The 19,806-nt window shown below is 40.8% G+C and overlaps 1 protein-coding gene across 1 annotated transcript in view; it reads right to left on the bottom strand.

The window, feature by feature from the left end:
* Nucleotides 1–19,806, bottom strand: part of pex14 (peroxisomal biogenesis factor 14) — a 59,726-nt gene that overhangs the window by 32,151 nt on the left and 7,769 nt on the right. The window contains exon 3 of the mRNA XM_084069097.1: nt 131–215. Within this exon, the coding sequence (XP_083925223.1) occupies nt 131–215 (85 nt within the window). The remainder of the gene's footprint in view (nt 1–130; nt 216–19,806) is intronic.

Raw genomic sequence — 19,806 nt, 5'->3', positions numbered from 1 at the left:
ATTAACCATGTGTATATGCTAGACTATTGTAATAGACATTTTATATTTGTAGACTGCAGTATACGCCCCGCCCAGCAAAGACCAACAGTAATACAATTTGAGGGCATATCTTCTTCACTTTAACCCTCACCTTTTTTCTTCAAGAAGGCTTTTCTGGTGGCCAGTGGACTCTGACGTACTTTTGGGTTCTGAAGGAATTTCACAGCCGTGACAATCTGGAAATACACACACATGCACACACACACACACACCAAAAAAATGGTTAATCCTCGCAATGAGATAATGTGACAAGCAGTAGACACTACTAGACAGTGTATGCAAGAACAGCAGTCCAGTGCAAAATAACAGTCCAGGCATTCTACAAGAAATATATTCGTTAAAAATCTGGATGAAGAGCCTAAATGGATTCCATTTGACAATTGCTTCAACTCCCCCAGCCGTGAGGAGGTGAAAGACCACCTGACCACTTTCCAGCTAAATCTGGGGAATGAACAAATCAGCAGTTATAAAATTAGCCCATCAAGAGTGCCGGACAAATGGAGTATGGAGCTTAATTTGCTATTACCCTCTTAAAGACAAACTTCCACTCTTAAGTGCGCAGGGGAAGAAAATCTATACTTAATGCAGAGGTGATCATTTGTATCTAATAACTTCTGAATCCTAGGCTAAAACTTCTGTAATTCTTCCAGTTAAAAACGTGCCGTGATCAAATCACCCGCCCTGAAGGTTGTAATGACTTGAAACGTTAATGCACTAGAACGTTAAATGGCATCAGAACATCAGTAGTTTTAAGTGCACAGCGTTCATCGATTCTATTATGTTTTCCTTCGAGATGCACCTTAATTTTCCACCCCGGTATGCATTTCCTAGAATTGGAAGGAGGGAAAAAAATCATCCACAAATGGCATTAAAACATAAATTTGAAGTGGGCGCCACTTCACGGCGCCTCCTAAAATAGATAAACATGAAAGAACACAGAGAAAGGGGAACACAGAAGATGGAAGCGTTTAGATGACTTATTATCGCACCTGTGGTCCCCGTGATTCAATTGTAAAAGTCATCCCTCTAATAGGTTGAAAGGTTTTGATTACTCCGCTTTTCTTTTAGTGTTGAAAGATACAAAGTGATTGAGCACACTGCCACTGGTAATTCGTTTTGGGTAATGCATTGCATATACTATGAACCTGTTTCAATTCAAAAGAATTGCATTTCAAAACTCATCCACGGGGCAGGTTTAGCAGTCTAAAGACTTAGATTATTTTTCTGTGACAAAAGCACCACTATATCAGGGGAGATTGGTAAATCAATCTCGCATGCAATGTTTCAAAATTGACAAGTAGGCTACATCAAGGAAAAAAACAAGATTATTGACCCATTTCACACAAATGTATGTACAGTTAGGAGCACATAATCAAAATGTCATACAGTTTTCACAGATCTAGGACCGTCACCGAACACTACACTGCAGCACAATTCATTCATACACCATTGCAAAAAGAAAAAGGTGAAGATGATTAATTTTATCAAAAGCTACTCTTTCTCCCCAAAGACAGGCCTCCACAAATTATTTAGGGACACAAATCTCCTGTGTCACTGTGACATTACCATGACCTTTGCTGTACATACGGGTTACGCAAGGGGGGAGAGGAATTTCCTGGATCTCTATATGCTGAGGGCTTATTAAAGGCAGTCACCCGGAACCTTCATTGTGACAAGCAGATTAAACCATTTGCATGGTGAACCCCCAACTGATGTTGTGGGCCAACGGATACTGTAAAAACACACACACACACACACACACACACACACACACACACACACACACACACACACACACACACACACACACACAATCCCTTTGGTAACAAGACAACATCATTCTGCTCACAGAATAAGCTTTTGCCTTTCAGAGTAGCAAAATGTCCTGACTAGCTGCGGTTATGGCAGCAATAAGCAGATGACAAGCAGGCGAAAAAAATCTAATATAACAATATTCATTCCAGTTAATAGGAGAATGATGCAGGCCCCTATGAGAAGCAAATTACCTAATAGTGGATGAATCTGCTGAACTAGTGATCCTTGTTTACATTTTCCTAAATTGTCAATACCATACTATTGACAAAAAAAATTGTGTCAATGTTAATGGGCGTAACTATGACATCTTAATAAAGACCACAGCTAGCTCAGCTGCAAACTAATAAGGCAAATGTCCATTTGGTTAAAATTGTAGTGGGAGATCTTCTGGGAGAGGAAAAGTGCACTTCTTAGCAGATGACATAGCTGCTTTGCGAAACTTCCACCCAGACATCTCAATCAATTATAACCACATTGCACAGATTTCAGTCTTGTCTTGTTATTGACTTATAGATCATCCCTGTTATAGTGTAGGGTAGCACACAATTGGGCTTTTAGGGGGCGGGCTGCATGTTAGTACAACACTTGCACATTTGGTTTGGCAGCATAAAGATCAACCAATATTAATATAATGGATGAGCCCTGCCTTTCTGAATACCGGTACAGTAAATACCTTTTGGCTAGTATAACTATTAATCTCTTTTTTGTAATGCTTCTTGTAAAGATGAAAACTGCTAATGCACCTAAGTGCCTCCATGTTAAGACCGATAATCTTTACAAACCGGATAACCAATAAAGTGTCAGGTAAAGCCGAAAAAGAGGCGAAAACTCAATCATAGGAAAAGATAACATTAACCAACACACTTAAAGAGAGTGAAGTTGATGAGTGGACAAGATTACGGCAATGTTATCGAGTTTGAATTGGACAATGCGCAAAAATGCACTTGTCTCAAAATTACAATCGTGATTTTTTTTGTCCACCTTCAAGTGTGAGCAATGAGTATGAAATCTAATTATGTTCGAACTCCACTGCTGGATGCTTGTAGAAAACATGTAACCAGTCGTGTGTTTTTGTTCTAACTAGTAACAGCAGTGGAAGTATAGTATAATATGGCTGTAGAACAAATACCGGTACTTTTCAGCTGTGAAATGCAAGATCGATTTCAGGAAGCGAGTAAAGATACTGACTTCCAACAAGTGGATAAGGCAGTATAGAATCGAGTTATTTCCTTTAGCTCAGTGGTTCTCAAAGTGGGGTCCGGGGACTCCCAGGGTCTGCTTTAGCTGGTCTCAGTATTTGAAGTTAAAAAGAGTGAGCGGATGAACTCTGCAGAGCAACTTTTGAACTAAAGCAGATAAAAAGGGATCCCTTGCGCTATAATTCCATTAGGTCACAATTGTGGGGGAAAAAAGCCATTTCCTGAGTGACAGTTTGCAGAGGGCCAGCTTGAGTTAACCCATTCAATCCGGGAACGCACCGTGTCATTTTAGATGTCTTTGGCTATTCAAAAACAGCAGATATACAAGCGCTATGAGCTTGTAGATCTGCTATTTTTTGAAAAATTGTGAAAATGTGTGCAAATATTTTAATGTAGTTTTTAAAGCTAACATTTGTAAAATATTTTGTTCCAGGGACCTCCAGAAGCAAAGATTTAAGTTAAAAATGTTGTTTGCAAAAATATATGTATTCAAAGATTTGCACAAATTTTCAAGATTTTTCAAAAATAGCCAAAGTATAACAATGGTTATAGCTCAAATCTAGAATGACACAGATGCGTTCCCGGTCTTAATGGATTCACTTTCAAGAATGCTCCTTTCACTTTTGGATATCCAGGTGCAAAGCATTCTTACTTACTTGTAGCCAACCAACAGCTATCATTCATAGTGTCATAATGCAGTGACGCAGCATTTTGCAACTCACCTTCCGCTCTTTAGAGCTTGTTGTCTATTTGTATAACTCCGGTCCGAGCCACTTCCCCAAACCAATGTATGGGCCTTTAGGTGTGAGCAGTAAATGCATTAACGGCCCAAGCTCCACTCATACCCCATATTCCACTCTGCTGCTCAAGATATATACCGTAAGGCAACAAAACAATGCATATGGGCCAATTCAAAAAGTGAAGAAAGACCCATTCATGTTACATTTTTTGTTCAATAAAAGTTCCTTGGCAGGCTTTAAACACTCCCTAATCCAAGCTATCTATTCTACAAAAGGACGGTATGTGTGTACATTTGTCTGCAATAATGAAGACACTCAGAGTGGATGGTAGAACTCTCAGCCAAGGGGGGCAACAATGGAGGGTCTAAAAGGAAATCATTAGCAAGTATAGGATTCAGTCTCAGTGTGAATCAATTCATTCCAAATTGCCCTGGCCTGTACATTTGTGGAGAAGTGCCCCTGATATAATAACAGGCTGATAGACATGCTAGAAATTACGTTACGCAAGTCTCAAATTCCAGCCCTCCCCAAACAAAGGTTCGGAGGTCTAAAAGAGAGAGAAAGAGAGAGACAGCGAAAAATGAAGCTCTATATTAATTAGGTGCTTTCATGGGTGACTCGCTATCAGTCTGTCTTAAATGCCATAACCCAATACCTTTCTGATACCAGAACCCTGAATTTAAAAAAAGAGAACACGGTTTTAATGCAATTATTGCATTTCCTCTTTGTCTCTTATGTTCTCCTTTATGTGACCAACAGTGCATTTTAATCTTTTAACGAGAACAGATTTAAATGCCCTTCTAATTGTGACATCTTTTACGCCTAATATGACCTTTAGCCGAGGGTGCTTGGCCTCATGGGAACAGATATAAGGAATTAGTGACCCGGAGAGAGGGAAAGTGAGGTGTAGAACTAACCGTTTAGCCAAGCTTTCACATCTACACTAGCGCAGACACAGCTAGCGCAGACACCACAGGCTACACTGGAAGAAGCCTGCTTGAGTTCAAACACTGTGAGGCAGTGCTCTATATACTGTAGAGTCAGGGTGCAACAGTTAATCAAACAAATAGATTCAATCAATGATAAAAAAAAATATATATATACGCATCTATAATCAAATCAAATCAAGTCAATTTTGTGTGTGAAACATTTTAATTTCCCTTTTTTCCTTTCAAAATGTTTTAAAAATTGTGAAAATAGCCAATCCACAAGTTCACAATGCATCACGGTGTGTTGTGAGCTTGTAGATCAGCTATTTTTGATATTTTTGATTGACACTCTTGTAAGACAAAGTATAAAACAGGGCTCAAATGCTTAATCAGACTATTCCATTTTTAATTAGCCCATTAAAATCTGAGACCAATTCTACAAATGCATTCTAAATCAGTAGTTCTCACACACGTTTCATAAATGTTCTGAAATAGCAGATGTACAAGCTCTTAGCGTGGCTTGTATATCTGGTTTTAATGGGTTAATTTTGAGGTTGATTCATTGATATATAAAGAATTTAACACATTATTAAAGGAAAACACGGCTCTGGATTAGTCGAAAAAGTGATAGATAATCACAAAAACAACTATAAAAATAGTTGCAGCCCTACTCTTGAAAACGGCTACTTTTTACTTTTAAGACCATTTCAGTGGAGGGATGACATGCAGCTCACGCAGCCATGAGCCTATGATATCATGAGGTCTGTGGCAGGTCTGTGGCATGCACAAAAAACAAAAAACTCGAGGACCACTGGCAAAACTGAGACTAGCTACTTTATGAAGCATTACCGTGAGTGATCTTTACCAGAACCCAACTTTGGCACTAATAAAATTTGATAAAAAAAGGAGTATTGGCAAAATGTGAGGCTTGTCCTGTGACTAATGACAAACTAATACAGTCCTAGTTGTACATCTGTTATAATGCTCAGGGGGATACAGTACAATACAGCACAGTAGGCTGGTTTTCCGAACCGTACAACCCCCAAAATGCGGTTAATCTTTATTGAATGGCCTAACTTCTGAAATTAAAGGTCAGAGTCAACGTTTCAATGGATGAAAAAAAAGAGGGTCATGGAAACCTTCATTGATGTTGGGTTTAAAAATAACACAGTGCTACATGGTGACAACGTAGCCCCGTGGGCAAGGCTACAAACATGACATCAACAGCATATTACACACGTTTTGCAGACAAAATAGGGAGGAGGGGGGTGGGGGTGGGCGCATGGAAACCAGGTTCTTTTAAGACCATCGCATGTTCAGACCAAACTTTCCATTCAGCAGCAGTTCCCTATCAGGCCTTTCGCCATTAACATGGAAGAGTTGACTGGATCCGTGCTGTTCAACCTTGAAGGATAAAACAAGTGAAGACTGATTAAGCTGGTGAAACTACGTGGATTAGCGAGCACTGAATACTTGCATGCACATATATAATAAAGCCCTGGAGGTAGGCTAAGCAGAAACAGTATAAAAGTTGTCCAAATCCTTCCCCCTTTAGTATCATTTTAGCACAAATAGAAAACACGTTTTAGCAGGTCAGTGTTCTGTGTGATTTTTCTTAGTTCCATATTGGGAGTTTTCAAGAAAGAATTTTGTGCAGATAAAATCATCACTGTCGGGCAGAAACCTTGTATCTCAATATTTTATCTTTTTCGTTTTTTTTTTCATGAAAGAATCCTATGTTATGCTTTGTTGTATGACAGTGTTGTGCAAAAGGGGCAGAAATAGCGGCAAACTCACATCGTATTGCGATGCTCACGTTGTGAGCTTAAAGATTTTCTTTTATTGTTTGAAGCTTTTTCACCTATAAAGACATGCCCAAAATATGGATGCCAGGTTTAAAGTGGTTAAATCTGTCTGTGGGTTTTATAAAGAAATGTAAAGTATAAACAAGAGCTTGTGACTAAATAATAACCATTTAACCATTTTTTTCCATTTCCTGAAAAGCCTCATAAAAAAAGATGATAATGTTTTGAGAGATTGGTGAGAAACTAAATGTTTTCCATGCCACCTGCCTCACTGGACCTTTGGCAATTTGCATATCGTCAAAACAGATCTACTGACAATGAGGGGAACAGATGACGGGGGATTAGATACAGTTCAGCATTCAACACAATAGTTCCTACCAGGCTCAACAAAAAGCTCAGAGGCACCCGTCCATGGCAACTGCACACTAGACTTCCTGATGAGCCCCCGCCAAGTGCGTATATCCATTTAGCAAACCGGTTACGCAAAGACCCGCCCCACCCGACTCTGATTGGCCAGAGCTTGTTGCCTTGTCAACAACGTGGCAACGCCCCCTTCTGTGACGCACGCGGAACTGCCTGTTAAATAACTCCCAAACCCCTGAAGCACCAGATGTCTCTGTGGCGTGCACTGTTAAGTATTAGACTCCCAATAGCAGTGCCATGGGATGGAATCCTGTTTCCGCCACTGTTTATTTATCTCATCTAAAATGCGTTGCAAATAATTTTCTTAGGGTTAGGTTTAGGCATAGTTTTTGGCGGACTACTCGGCCCACTTGGTGAGAACAGACTAAAGGATCGTAAATTAGCCCCCCCCCCCCCCCAGGCAGTGACAGCGCAGGGCACTATTTTCCACCACGGAGGAAAGCCGGGCAGTGCTGTCCTCCTGACGGTGGGGGCGAAGCAGTTCCGCATGCGTCACAGAAGGGGCCATTCGGCCAATCAGAGGCAGGCGGGGGCGGGTCTTTGCGTAATCGGTTTGAAAAATGTATATACGCCCGGCACCAAGTGGTGAGATTAGGCAACATCACTTCAGCCCCTCTGACCCTCAACATAGGAGCGCCTCAGGGCTGCATGCCGAGTACTCTGTGCCGAGAACCACTGTGCAATTGGCAAACTGTTAATAAAGTATTTAATCAATCAAAATCTCCTCAACTCCCTGTATACACACGACTGCGCGGCCACATTGATTGATTGATTGAATACTTTAACAATTAGCAAAAAGTACAGTGGTACGATTATACAATGATGATAAAAGGATAACACAATAAGCCCTGAAGGCTTGTTTCTATTGTGGTCCTATGTATTCAATTCATCAAGACAGCTCTAACTGCATCATCTGCCTACAGGGACTGCCTACGGGGACGAGGTTAGATCACTGACATTATGGTGTCAGGAAAACAACCTTGCTCTCAGCGTCGTCGTCAACAAGACCAAGGAGCTGATCATGGACTGCAGGAGGCAAAACAAGAGGGCCAGTGAGTTCAAGATCCTCAGCGCACACATCGTTGAGGACCTCAACGGCCACACACACCACACACGTGGTGAAAAAGGCTCAGCAACGCAAGCCTCTGCCGCTTGAAGAAATTCTGTGTGAACACCTGCATCCTCACGTTGTTCTAAAGCAGCACCATGGAGAGTGTCCTGATGAGCCAGACCGGAATCATGGTGCGATTACGGTGAAACTTTTCACACACATTCTCACTATAGACCAAGGAAGAAATGTCTGGCTAATTTCTTCAAATTGGCCACATGGTTGCGCTACAACATGCTGATTCACCTTTTGGCCTATAACTATTGAACCGTCAGAAATTCCCCGTATAGGCCACGCCCATTTCCACTACTTCTACAGACTTTGTCCAAACCTCGCTCAAATTGATACACCTTATGTCTGTAGTCATGTGATCAAGATCTATCTGTCAGATGGTTCAGATTCTATTCCCACTAGATATAATTGGCTTTCAATGTTTGCAGGAGCGGCCCGTTTAAAACAAACTGCAACAAATCCTGAACGCCTTGTCCGATTGGTGGGAAACTTTGCACACACACTCCCAGTAGTCCAAGGAATCTGGCACCCCAAATGTTTCAAATCGGCCTCACGGTGGCACTATAACATTCGCAACACAGCCCTAGGTAGGCAACCCGGCCTGGTGGGGATCTGAGCTCTGAGGAGCGTACTTTTCTTGTTTACCTAATATGGTAATCGTGTGATATGACAAGAAATTTATATCTGTATTCGAATCATCTAACCTTCTTGGACCCAAGTGAAATATCACATATTAACTGAAATCTACAAGAAACATATAAGTATCCTACCATTTTTTTTAAATGCCCTGAGAAACAGATTACAGTTTAAGCCAACATTTCTCAAATGTGTAATTGTGAAGTGTGGTTGTCTACACCGCAAACTATTCAGTGTTAATTTATCAATATGTAACTTAGAGAGTGTACAAATGTAGCCAAATATATCAGTAAGGGTCAATTTTGATACATATTCTCTACACTCTCAGAGTTAAATTAAAACTCAGGATTTTGCAGAGCAGGGTCGCCCTACTCCTTGCTAAACTACAGAGACAGATGACTGTTTGGATAAGGACATCCCCACAGGGGCCTTGTGAGTCCCGATGACTAAAGAGAGCTGCCTCTGTCAGTGACACCTCACTTTCACTCACTTTAGCCAAAAAGACTGGCTTGTATAGCTCACAAATTCCTTTTAATTCAGGTAAAAGGCCCAAACCATGGAGGCTGGGGCCGCTCTGAGAGATAAGGGTCATCAGAGATTAAACCGTGGCACTTTAGCAGTGAATGGGGGTGGAAGGGGGGGGGGGGGGGGTGGCGAGGCAGCGGTGGAGCACAACAAACTACTCAGCCACCCACAAAACATTCCAGCCCCCTTCTCAGCTGCAATCCAGTAATGGATACTTCCTCGGCTCCTCGATTGGTCAAAATGTTTTCATACAATAATTTAATTCAGAAACACTTTTACAAAGCAGGAGTAATCAATTTTAATTAGTTGATTTTTTTTTTCATTCGCATAAAATTTAATGTACTGCCATCGATCTCCTTTGTTCTTTAATGCAGTGCCTCTTTCCTGTAATTCGAAGCTTTTTTTTCTTTTTTCTTTTACAGTCAATGATGACATTCGGTGACAAGCAGCTCCATGTGCCCGTTAGTACTGGGAACGAGCATTACCAGACACCGGCGCACTTGCTGTGCAACTTCAATTCAGTAGAATACACCTAAAAATGCCTTCATAATGTGTAGGAATTCAGACTCATTATTATTAACCACTTTAACGCTGGCATCGCAATTTTTGGGCATGTTAATATAATTTTTTTTTAAATAAATACATACAAGAATTTGAAAAATGAAGACAAAAAAAGAAAAGAGATCTACATGATCACAATGCGTCACAATGAGCTTGTAGATCGGTTATTTGACATACAATTTAGAACGTTTTTGTGGTTAGGTGATTAACACAAAGATTTACTCTAAAATCAGATGACACTGTTTGATGACACAGTAGCCCAAGTGATATACAATAACACGTAAACAATACTGTTTAAACTTAAACAGTAAGTTTAAACAGTTTGTAACATACATGATTGAATGAAAAATGTAATGAAAAAGTAACTAAAACTTACATATTTTAGAGAAATTTGAGGATGAAAACAATTTAATAACAATCACATTTTTGTACAAAATACATCTTGTAATTTGGACAAAAACGTACGTAGATAAAGGGAAAATGTGTTAAAGTGCCTCTCAGTTTACATTCTGGAAAAACAATCTAACCAGGATGGCTAGTTTAGACTTAAGAAAAACATCAATATTGCAGGAACAATATGAGCTTTTAGCCTCAGTGAAGTAATTCATATGGATTAGGTCTTTCCAAGTACTTTCGTGAACTGAAAAGAAAACCAAAACCAGTAATACTCTGAACGACATGTAAACAAAGCACAAAGGCATTCTCGGAGCTGCCATCGCTCAGTAACGTGTCCTTCATATCATCAAGTCTCCCCTGGCCTTTCACAACCAATTACTTGATTGAGGCAAAATGCAAGCGGCACCAGTAGCGAACAACGTGGAGCTTGTGTCCAGACGACGCACCACAGAAGTTCTGTTGTGGTGACAGGAGAAGAGCCGCCTTCGTCTCAAGCAACTTACAGTGACAAGCCTATCCCTCTACGTTAAGCCACACCACTCCTCTCAGTGCAACACCCACTCACAAACACACGCGCCCCCACACACACACACACACACACACACACACACACACACACACACACACACACACACACACACACACACACACACACACCAACTTGCAGGAAGCCACGGCAATAGGCAAATGACTGAGAGCTTGCAGGGCCAAAGACGCAGCAAGCTGGCATCAGTTTGGAGTGCAGTCATCCCTGTCTGCCAAGATGTCTAATCAAGCTACAATGGAGAGGCCAGTGACAATAGGGAGAGGTGTTCCTTCTATTGATCAAATGATTCCTTCTCGAGTGCACTGTGACACAGGATGAGAGGATGCCCACAACGACAAGCCAGACAGATTGTGACATTCCGGTGACATTATAATCTCGCGTCAACCCCTCGCCAGTCAATAGCCTGAATGCGCTAATCGTGCGTCTTGGATCAACAATTTCATGGTCTTCAAAGGGGGGTTAGGAATTGGTAGCATGACCCCTCCACAAGGGGTGAAAAACCCCTCTTTCCTCAGTGAGTGCCACAGAGAGAGAGAGGGGGAGAGAGAGAGGGCGAGAGAGAGAGAGAGAGAGAGAGAGAGAGAGAGAGAGAGAGAGAGAGAGAGAGAGAGAGAGAGAGAGAGAGAGAGAGAGAGAGAGAAGAATGTTGGTGAGAATGGCTAGGCATTTTAAGGCCTGGGCAGTGCCAAAGAAGATTAACATCGCCATCTACTGGTCAGGAGGGGTAGGGTGGCGAAGCGGAGCTGGGGAAGATGGAAAAAGCCTGACAGCTAAGCCAGGCACTCTGCCTCACACTGAGACCTGTCAGAAACATTTAGACACAGTTGCCAAGACAATGGGCCACACATCTACAGTGGGGGATAAGGCAGTCTGAAATCACCGTAACAGTAAGGGGGGGGACTTAAGACAGTAGACCTACTCTCAGTTTTAGTCAGAGGTATCAGGCAAAGTCTGTTTCCAATCAGCACAAGTGACAGAAAAATATTGGCTTTTTTTTTCCTTCTGGGGCCTCCAACTGCCAGTGAGGATGACGTGTCTCATGTCAAGCCTAGGATTACGACAGGGGTTCCCAAACGTTTCCATGCCAAGGACCCTCAAATAGCCATAGCCTCTGGCTGCGGCCCTCCTGTTGCAAAACGGCTTCAAATAAATAAATAAAAAGGCCTATCTACAAGAGCTTGTAGATTTCTTTTTTGCTATTTTTGAATACTTTTGAAGAGTTTTGACAATAATCACATGTCCGAAATGGAACATGTGACAAACTGGTTTTACTGAATTGTATTTGACTTGAAATATATATATTTTTAATGGTTGCCATCTTCATCCCATCGTCAGGGAACGTCATTAGGACGTCATCAGACATGAAGTCCTTCTCTCTCAAACCTAATTTGGGGCGTCATTAAAATATTACATTTAATCAAACATAACTTGATAAATAAGGTTTTCTTTTATTCCAACTGAGCTGGATTTGCATGTAGGGAAATGTGGAGATTAACCCATTCAATCCGGGAAAGCATCTGTGTCATTTTGGATTTCTTTGGCTATTAAAAAATAGCAGATATACAAGCTCATAGCGCGTGCAAATCTTTGAATATATGTATTTTTAAAGCGAACATTTGTAACTCAAATCTTTGCTTCTGGGGGTCCCTGGAACAAAATATTTTGAGATGGGGGGGGGAGTCCGTGGACAAATACATATAATTTTGGGTGGTCCTTCACATGAAAAAGTTTGAGAACCACTGATATATATAGCAACATAAGTAAAGAAAACAAAAAAAGACATTTTGTATAATCCCCAGAAGCAAAGATTTGAGTAAAAAAATGTTCGCTTAAAAATACATTTAAAAAAATAGCAGATCTACAAGCTCGTATGAGCAATTTTTGAATAGCCCAAAGTATAAAATAATGGTTATAGCAAACAAAAATATCTAAAATGACACATACTGTATATGCATTCCCGGATTGAATGGGCTAAAACTCTTGACGCTCCTTTTTCTGTACCTGGATGACCTTTTCCATCGAGTTCAACCATATTTTTCAGGTTTTACAACATACTTAACAAAACAATGCACTCACTGTGAAGAACGTGTATGCTACGGTGCTGTCAACCAACTATTTTCACTGCAGCCATAGGCTATAAATCAGAACTATCGTATCGTTGCTGTCGGGCAGAAACATCTTATCTCCATATTTTAACTTTTTGTGTTTTTTTTCCGTGAAATGAATGCCCTACTTGATCATACTACAGCATCACACAAAACTAAAAGCATCAAAAGTAGCAGATGCACAAGCTCAAAATGCGGCGTGACGCAACAGGTTTGAGCTTGTAGATCTGTTACTTTTGAATTTGAGTCCTGAAAAGTAAGTTTTGGACATATGAGGCTGAGAGGTTTCCACCCGACAGAGACTACTTTTTAGCTGTGTATCTGCTGATTTAGGTTCTCTTTCTCTTTTTTTCTACAATATATCCATTAGTACTATATTGTACTATTCCTCTTGTGAGTGCCAAAAACTACACAGCCTGGATCTACGCCTCTGAAATAGTAATATTATGTACATAATATATATATTTATATACACGGTACATAGTCTTCATACTCTGTTTGACCTTAACAAAGCATTAAAAGATGAACAGGAAATAACAAAGCCATCATAACGACATGCTGTGTGTGTTGCCACTACAGTACATGGCGTCCATATGCGTCTTGACTGTGAGTGTGCAGCAGTCAAAGCCACAGGGCAAAGTTCAGCATGATGTAAACGCTAAAACAGTGACTCTCAACCCTTTTCACGTGTCATTTTTAGATTTCTTTGGCTATTCAGAAAATAGTGTATCGAGTGCCGCGCTATGAGCTTGTAGATCAGCTTTTTTTCTTTTTTCGTGAAAATGTGTGCAAATCTTTGAATATATATATATATATATATATATATATATATATATATATATATAATCTTTGCTTCTGGGGATTCTACAAATGTCTTCTAAATCCTAACAGTTCAAAATATATATATATGTTGCTATATCAGTGGTTCTGAAACTTTTTCATGTCAAGAACCTCCCAAAATGATATGTATTTGGCCGCGGACCCCGCCCATCTCAAAATATTTCGTTCCAGGGACCCCCTGGAACTAAATATGACAAGATTTGAGTTAAAAAAAATTACAAATTATTAAGATTTTTTTTTTAAATAGAAGATCTACAAGCTCATAGTGCCGCACTATGAGCTTGTATATCTGCTATTTTTTAATAGCCCAAAGTATAAAATAATGGTTTAAGTGGTTACACACAGATGCTTTCCTGGTTTGAATGGGTCCTCCAGTTTGATAAGCATTAGGCCACACAGACCCATATTTGATACAAAATGTCAATTTCACTCAGAGTGTGAGTGTACACTCTCAGAGTTACAGACCCGTAAGCCTCCGTTTGTCACACAACTATCAATCATTTAGCTGGGGACCCCCTTGGAACCACCTCAAGGACCCCCGGGGGTCCCCGGACCCCACGTTGAGCATCACGTGCTGTTGAGAGTTGCATGTTTAGGTTTATTTATTTATTTTCTTACCGAGGCTCCTCCAACAACAGAATGAAGAGCACAGGCAGGCGTCCCATGGCGAGCCACTGTAATGTCACACAGGGTGGCGTGTTACAGCAAAGGGGCTGAGTTGGCAAGCCGCTCAGCAGCAGACGCGCACCTGTTCTGACATTCTCTGTCGACCTTGACACAGAAAACACATGACAATGCCACTCTCTGCATTTCAAAAACGCACAGAGGGGCGTTCGACAAAGCCCCTCAACTTCTCCTTTTCTTCTTGCCCTCCTCTCCCCTGATACCTAAAACCACTTTCCACAGCATGCATGGCGGGAGGGGGATAAAATGTATGACATAATATGATAGGAATAGCCAGGGATGGACGGGAGACAAGTCACATAGTGATAATAATAAATGAGGAAAAGAGTGATGGGGCGGGTCATATTTAGATTTGGGTGGGGATGGGGGGGGGGCAAGGAGGATGTGTAGTATTGCCGTTGACTTACAGGCCACTGACATCTTATCCCTAATTTATACTCTTACACCGTTCCTAGGACGGTGTCCGCCGCATCAACGGCAGATCTACAAGCTCACAACACCGTTGTACGAGCAAGTATGAATCCGGTTTTACTGAGCGGCAAGTTGAAAGGTTCACTTGCTCTTTTGTGTCTGCAGAACTCTGCACACAGCAAAATCCTACGTGTCAATTTAACTCAGAGAGTGTAAAAATTGACCTGTAAGGGTGCACCGTCTCCCGCTACTCCCTTCCTGTACATGTTCAATACAAAGCCGCTCCGTGTCCGTCCATCAGCTATTTTAATCAAAGCGTGTCGGGCTTAAGACAGATGCCAGGAGAGCTGCAAAAGGAAAACAAATGCAGTCTTCCTGTCAATCAATCCATTAACAAGAGGACGACAGCCTTGGCGTTCGTGCCAGGAAGGGGAGCCAGTCCAGGTGTTGGATAATTGCCGGTTGTGCCAGTGGCTTGAGCAATGACTACTTTTTATTGTGCCAGCCTCTGTTTCACTGCTGGTCTACACTTGTGCCCCACCTTAATGATAGCTGTTAAAGCTACTCTTTCTGCTGCAGACTGCCTGCGGACACAAAGAACTTGGCAAGGGTTTCTCCCCCATGCTGACTGTAGTGGACTGTGGATGAGGGTATACATGTCCTATTATTTTCTCTTCCCAGTGCAGCTCAAGGTGCAAGAGGAGGGTGCAGTTCAAGAAGAATCAGTAAAAAAAAGAAGAAAAAAAAAGGTCCTTGACAAGACGCATCCACACCCTGGAACGTGTGTTTAAAAAAGCAAGCCCATGCATTGTCTGTCTGGCATACAGTATTACACAAAGATCAGATATAGCCATGTGCCAGAAATGCCTCAAGTCGTTCTTTCTGTCAGGACACACTCCTTCAGGAGCAGGTGAGGAAGGCGTCATTCCAACAAGAAGAGGTAAACCGAGGCCTAAAGCTTCCTTTAGGCCTTGCCAGATATAACAGATTTTCAAGCAAACAAGTGGGTTGGGAAAATCTGTTCTTTTCGGCAAGCAGCACCATCGTACCACAGAGAACAAATTAGGCCCATGCCGGATTTTTACTTGGTTGCGTGCCAAAAATAGAAGATCTACAAGCTCACAACGCATTGCAGTGTAGATCGGCAATTTTCGGTGCACGACACCAGAGTGTAACTAAGTATAAATCACTCTGTAACTTTTCCACACAACTCAGACAGGCTCAGAATACCTCACAGTGAGTGCACTACTCTATCACACTCCCAGCATCTATCTACAGTATGACTAATTAAGGTACAGCATTTTAGCTTGAGTACTCTATTTAGTAGGATTTTAAGATGAATGATCGCTGTTTCTATGTTCTTAGTCACTTTCATTGAGGCCCAGTGAGTAGCCCACTATCTCTTTTTTCCTGATTCCCATGATAAAGCCACAATCACAGGGCGCCACACACACAGAGAAACCCTGAAATCCCATTAGCGTTTTGCTGTCATTATTTTTCATCAAACGCAGAAAACTGACGCGTATTAATTAATATCCATTACTCGTTTTTTTTCCTTTTCACCCCTCTAGGAGAAAAGACATTGGGGGGGGGGAAAGAAGCAATTAGCTTAACAAAATAATCAAAAAAATTGTTTCAGAAATCCCTGATAAATGTCCTGTAAGGTCCCGTCTAAATGTAAGAAGTGTAATACATTCTTGCTGTCATATTCCATTAAACTGCTATTACAGTCTTGATAGAACTATTAGTCACTACATTATTAATAACATTAATGTATTTACGTTTTTGGTGTACAAGCCTGCTTTCATGCAATAATTTATGAACCCGTCTTCAGATATGTTATAATGTTCTCCATCTAGGCTCTTTTGTGTTTATTATTGATTGAGAAAACAGTCAGAATTCCAAGTTAAATCCCCTCCATGCCCCCAACCCCCTTTGTCTTAATGTATTGGAGTGGGCTGTTTGCATTAAAGGACTGAAATAAAGTGCATTTACATCTGAAGCATAACTTCATAATTTACATTCCAACATTTATTAGAGGTGACAAACGAGCATTTGGTCCACTCATGCTTTTCCACAATGCAGCACTCATTCAATCCATATAAATTACAGCTCGGGTAGTGAGTGCAAGTGCAAATTATTTTATTATATTTATGCATGTATGACTCTATAGGGGGTTACCAGTGCAAACAGGGAGTTACTAGATTAGGCCGACTGTGGCTAACAAAGCAGCTGTGAAGTAATATGACATAAGGGATTGGACCAATCAAATTTCAAATTTATTTTCAATGTTTGAACCTAATTAAAATATGTACAATACACAGATCCTAGTGGAGTTTTCTTTTAATTTTTATATAGTATTTGTTTGTGATAAGAATTATTGGGCCCATGCACATTGACTACATGAACAGTAGGCTGAAGATAATTCCATGATAGCTAGGTTATACAGGATTATTCTGCATACATAGCTGTTAAGCGTTATTGTGCTTATCCTTAGCTAGTCCTAATATTATTTCATTAAAAGCCACTAGCCTAAAAGGCAATTTTATATTGCATAATTAGACGGGGCAGAATTTTCAGAAGAGTACTGTAGTTACAAATACACTGAGGGGATCCCGGCATTTAAACAAATATCTGGCGCTGCAGGGGAGCTGGCAGACAAATTAACAGCTAATAACTTAGTGGGAAGCAAGATATAAAGAATAATAACGTTCCCCTAAGTGTCAATTACTAATCATTTTGTTCTCTGAGTTCCACACGTCTGAAAACAAGATGGGCAAAAGAGAACCAGAAAAAAAAACACAGTATTCCTCTTTTCCCACAACTCTACATGTCAAAATGATGTATTTTATACAACTGATTATTTTCTCGGAGAGAAGAGAATGTGGCTTGAGCAGGAGGCTCACGAGGATGGTCTGTGCAAGGCCTCACCTGCTAGTGATGACACTCCTGCTCATTAAATGCCTAAATTGTAATTAAAATCAGAGGATATATATATATATATATATATATATATATATATATATATATATATATATACACATACATACAGTATATACGGTATATATACACTGTACACAATCACACACACATAAAGATGCTGACAAATCAAAGGACCTCAGTACCTGAATTACCATAGTCATTTACTTATTAAAGCCAGGATGCTTCCTGTCAATCAAGAGCCATCACATCCCCCCATTTGCGGCGGAAAGCCAGCGTAATTGCTTCTCATACTAATCAACACAACTTGTGTAATTATGCCTTGAAAGTGACATTGGAGGCTGAGAGCGATGTGAGCAGTCCTGACAGCGGAGACATCTCAGATTCATCGGGAGATTTCCATGTCTCGCTTGTTGAGGAGACAAGCCACTCTCAGACCCAGTTACCCGCTCCTGCAGTTTACGTCCATAAACACAAAGAAAAGACAATAAATCAAGCCAGAGTAATTACAAAGTGGGAATAGTGAGTAAAAAGGAAGCTCGGCTGAATAAGGCTTCTTTCCCAAGTATATTGAGGTAAAAATGACTGCACTGTAATTAAACTGGTGTCGTATTTCTATCATTCCTTAAGTAAACATATTATGACAGTTCACTAAATTGTGGGAGAATAGGAAATTACAGCTCGGTTGCCATGCAGTTCACATTAATGTACTTGCCGAGATAAAAATCCCTGCAGATAAAGTCCTAAGTATTCATTAAAGTTCATTGAATTCTGCGTAATCACAGACTTCAAGCATGTCTCCAACATGAACTTTCTTTAACCCATTAAGACCAGGAACGCATCTGTGTGTCATTTTTACACGTCTTTGGCTATTCAAAAATAGCAGATATACAAGCTCATAGCGCGGCACCGAGTGCAAAATCTTGGATTATATATTTTTTAAAACGAACATTTGTAAAATATTTAGTTCCAGGAACCCCCAGAAGCAAAGATTAGATTTACAAATGTCCACCAAAAAAAAGAAAGAAATTCAAATATTTGCACAACTTTTCATGATTTTTCAAAAATAGCAGATCTACAAGCTCACGGCGCGGCACTCAGTGCCGCGCTATGAGCTTGTATATCTGCTAATTTTGAATAGCCCAACGAAATCAAAAAATTACGTTCCCGGTCTTAAAGGGTTAAAAGTAGCAGAGGCATTCTTTCTGCGCATTAGAAGACTCTATCCAAACCAAATTCCCAGGCAGCATCTGTCACTAGTCACACTGTGGTTAACCGAGGAAGGTCAGGGTGAGGTCAAAACTACTACAACAAATCAACACCCAAGGTCTGCAATATGAGACACTATCTATACATACGTGCATTATTGACACGTCCTGGTGACAGCTAAGTATTTGGATCCCATGGCAACTGGTGGATGTTTCAGTAAAAGATGTGATTTACCAAGTTTAGGGAACAAGCTAAAAGCAGTAAAGCACTGTTGCGAAAGGGCTCAACACTGCCTCAAAGGAGCTGTCAAACACAGATCTAGTCCGGCTACAGCACATGAGGCAGAAACCACAAAATAATAAAAATTTGGGTTGGACTCATCTCTGCTCATCATTTTCAAAGAGCTGGGTGGAACCATCAGAAAAAAAAGTCACCAACATCAAAAGGAATTCTGGCATGTGAGGAGAAGAGAAAAAAAAGCATGTTTTCATCTACAAACAGAAATGAATACGAAAGAGATTTATGGACCATAAAAAAGTTCAAACGATAAAAAAGCAAAACTCCTTGTGTGTGTGTCATGCGTAACTCATGACCTCCAAGTTTTTGCACATGTTGAAGACCAAGTCGAGAAACGCTGTTTTGTGGCCAAACGATGAGGAAAACCAAAACACTTACAGTCAGAGAAAATAGAGGCTTTTACAGGAAAAGCATGTCTGATTCACTCCCTTCCGCGCTCTAACTCTAATGAGTCAAAAAGTGTGACCTGCACTTAAACAAGAAGTCAAAGCTGGAAGCTGTAAACTCATTTTCCCCGCCCAAGCCAGCAAACGTCGGCAGGACCTGGGAGATGTGCTCCAAGCACGCACGATAAATCTGACGTGA

Source organism: Gymnoscopelus microlampas, assembly GCF_963454915.1.
Source record: "Gymnoscopelus microlampas genome assembly, chromosome: 10".
Taxonomy (NCBI): Eukaryota; Metazoa; Chordata; class Actinopteri; order Myctophiformes; family Myctophidae; genus Gymnoscopelus; species Gymnoscopelus microlampas.
The sequence above is the reverse complement of the archived record's forward strand: the minus strand, read 5'-3'. Positions and strand labels throughout refer to the sequence as shown.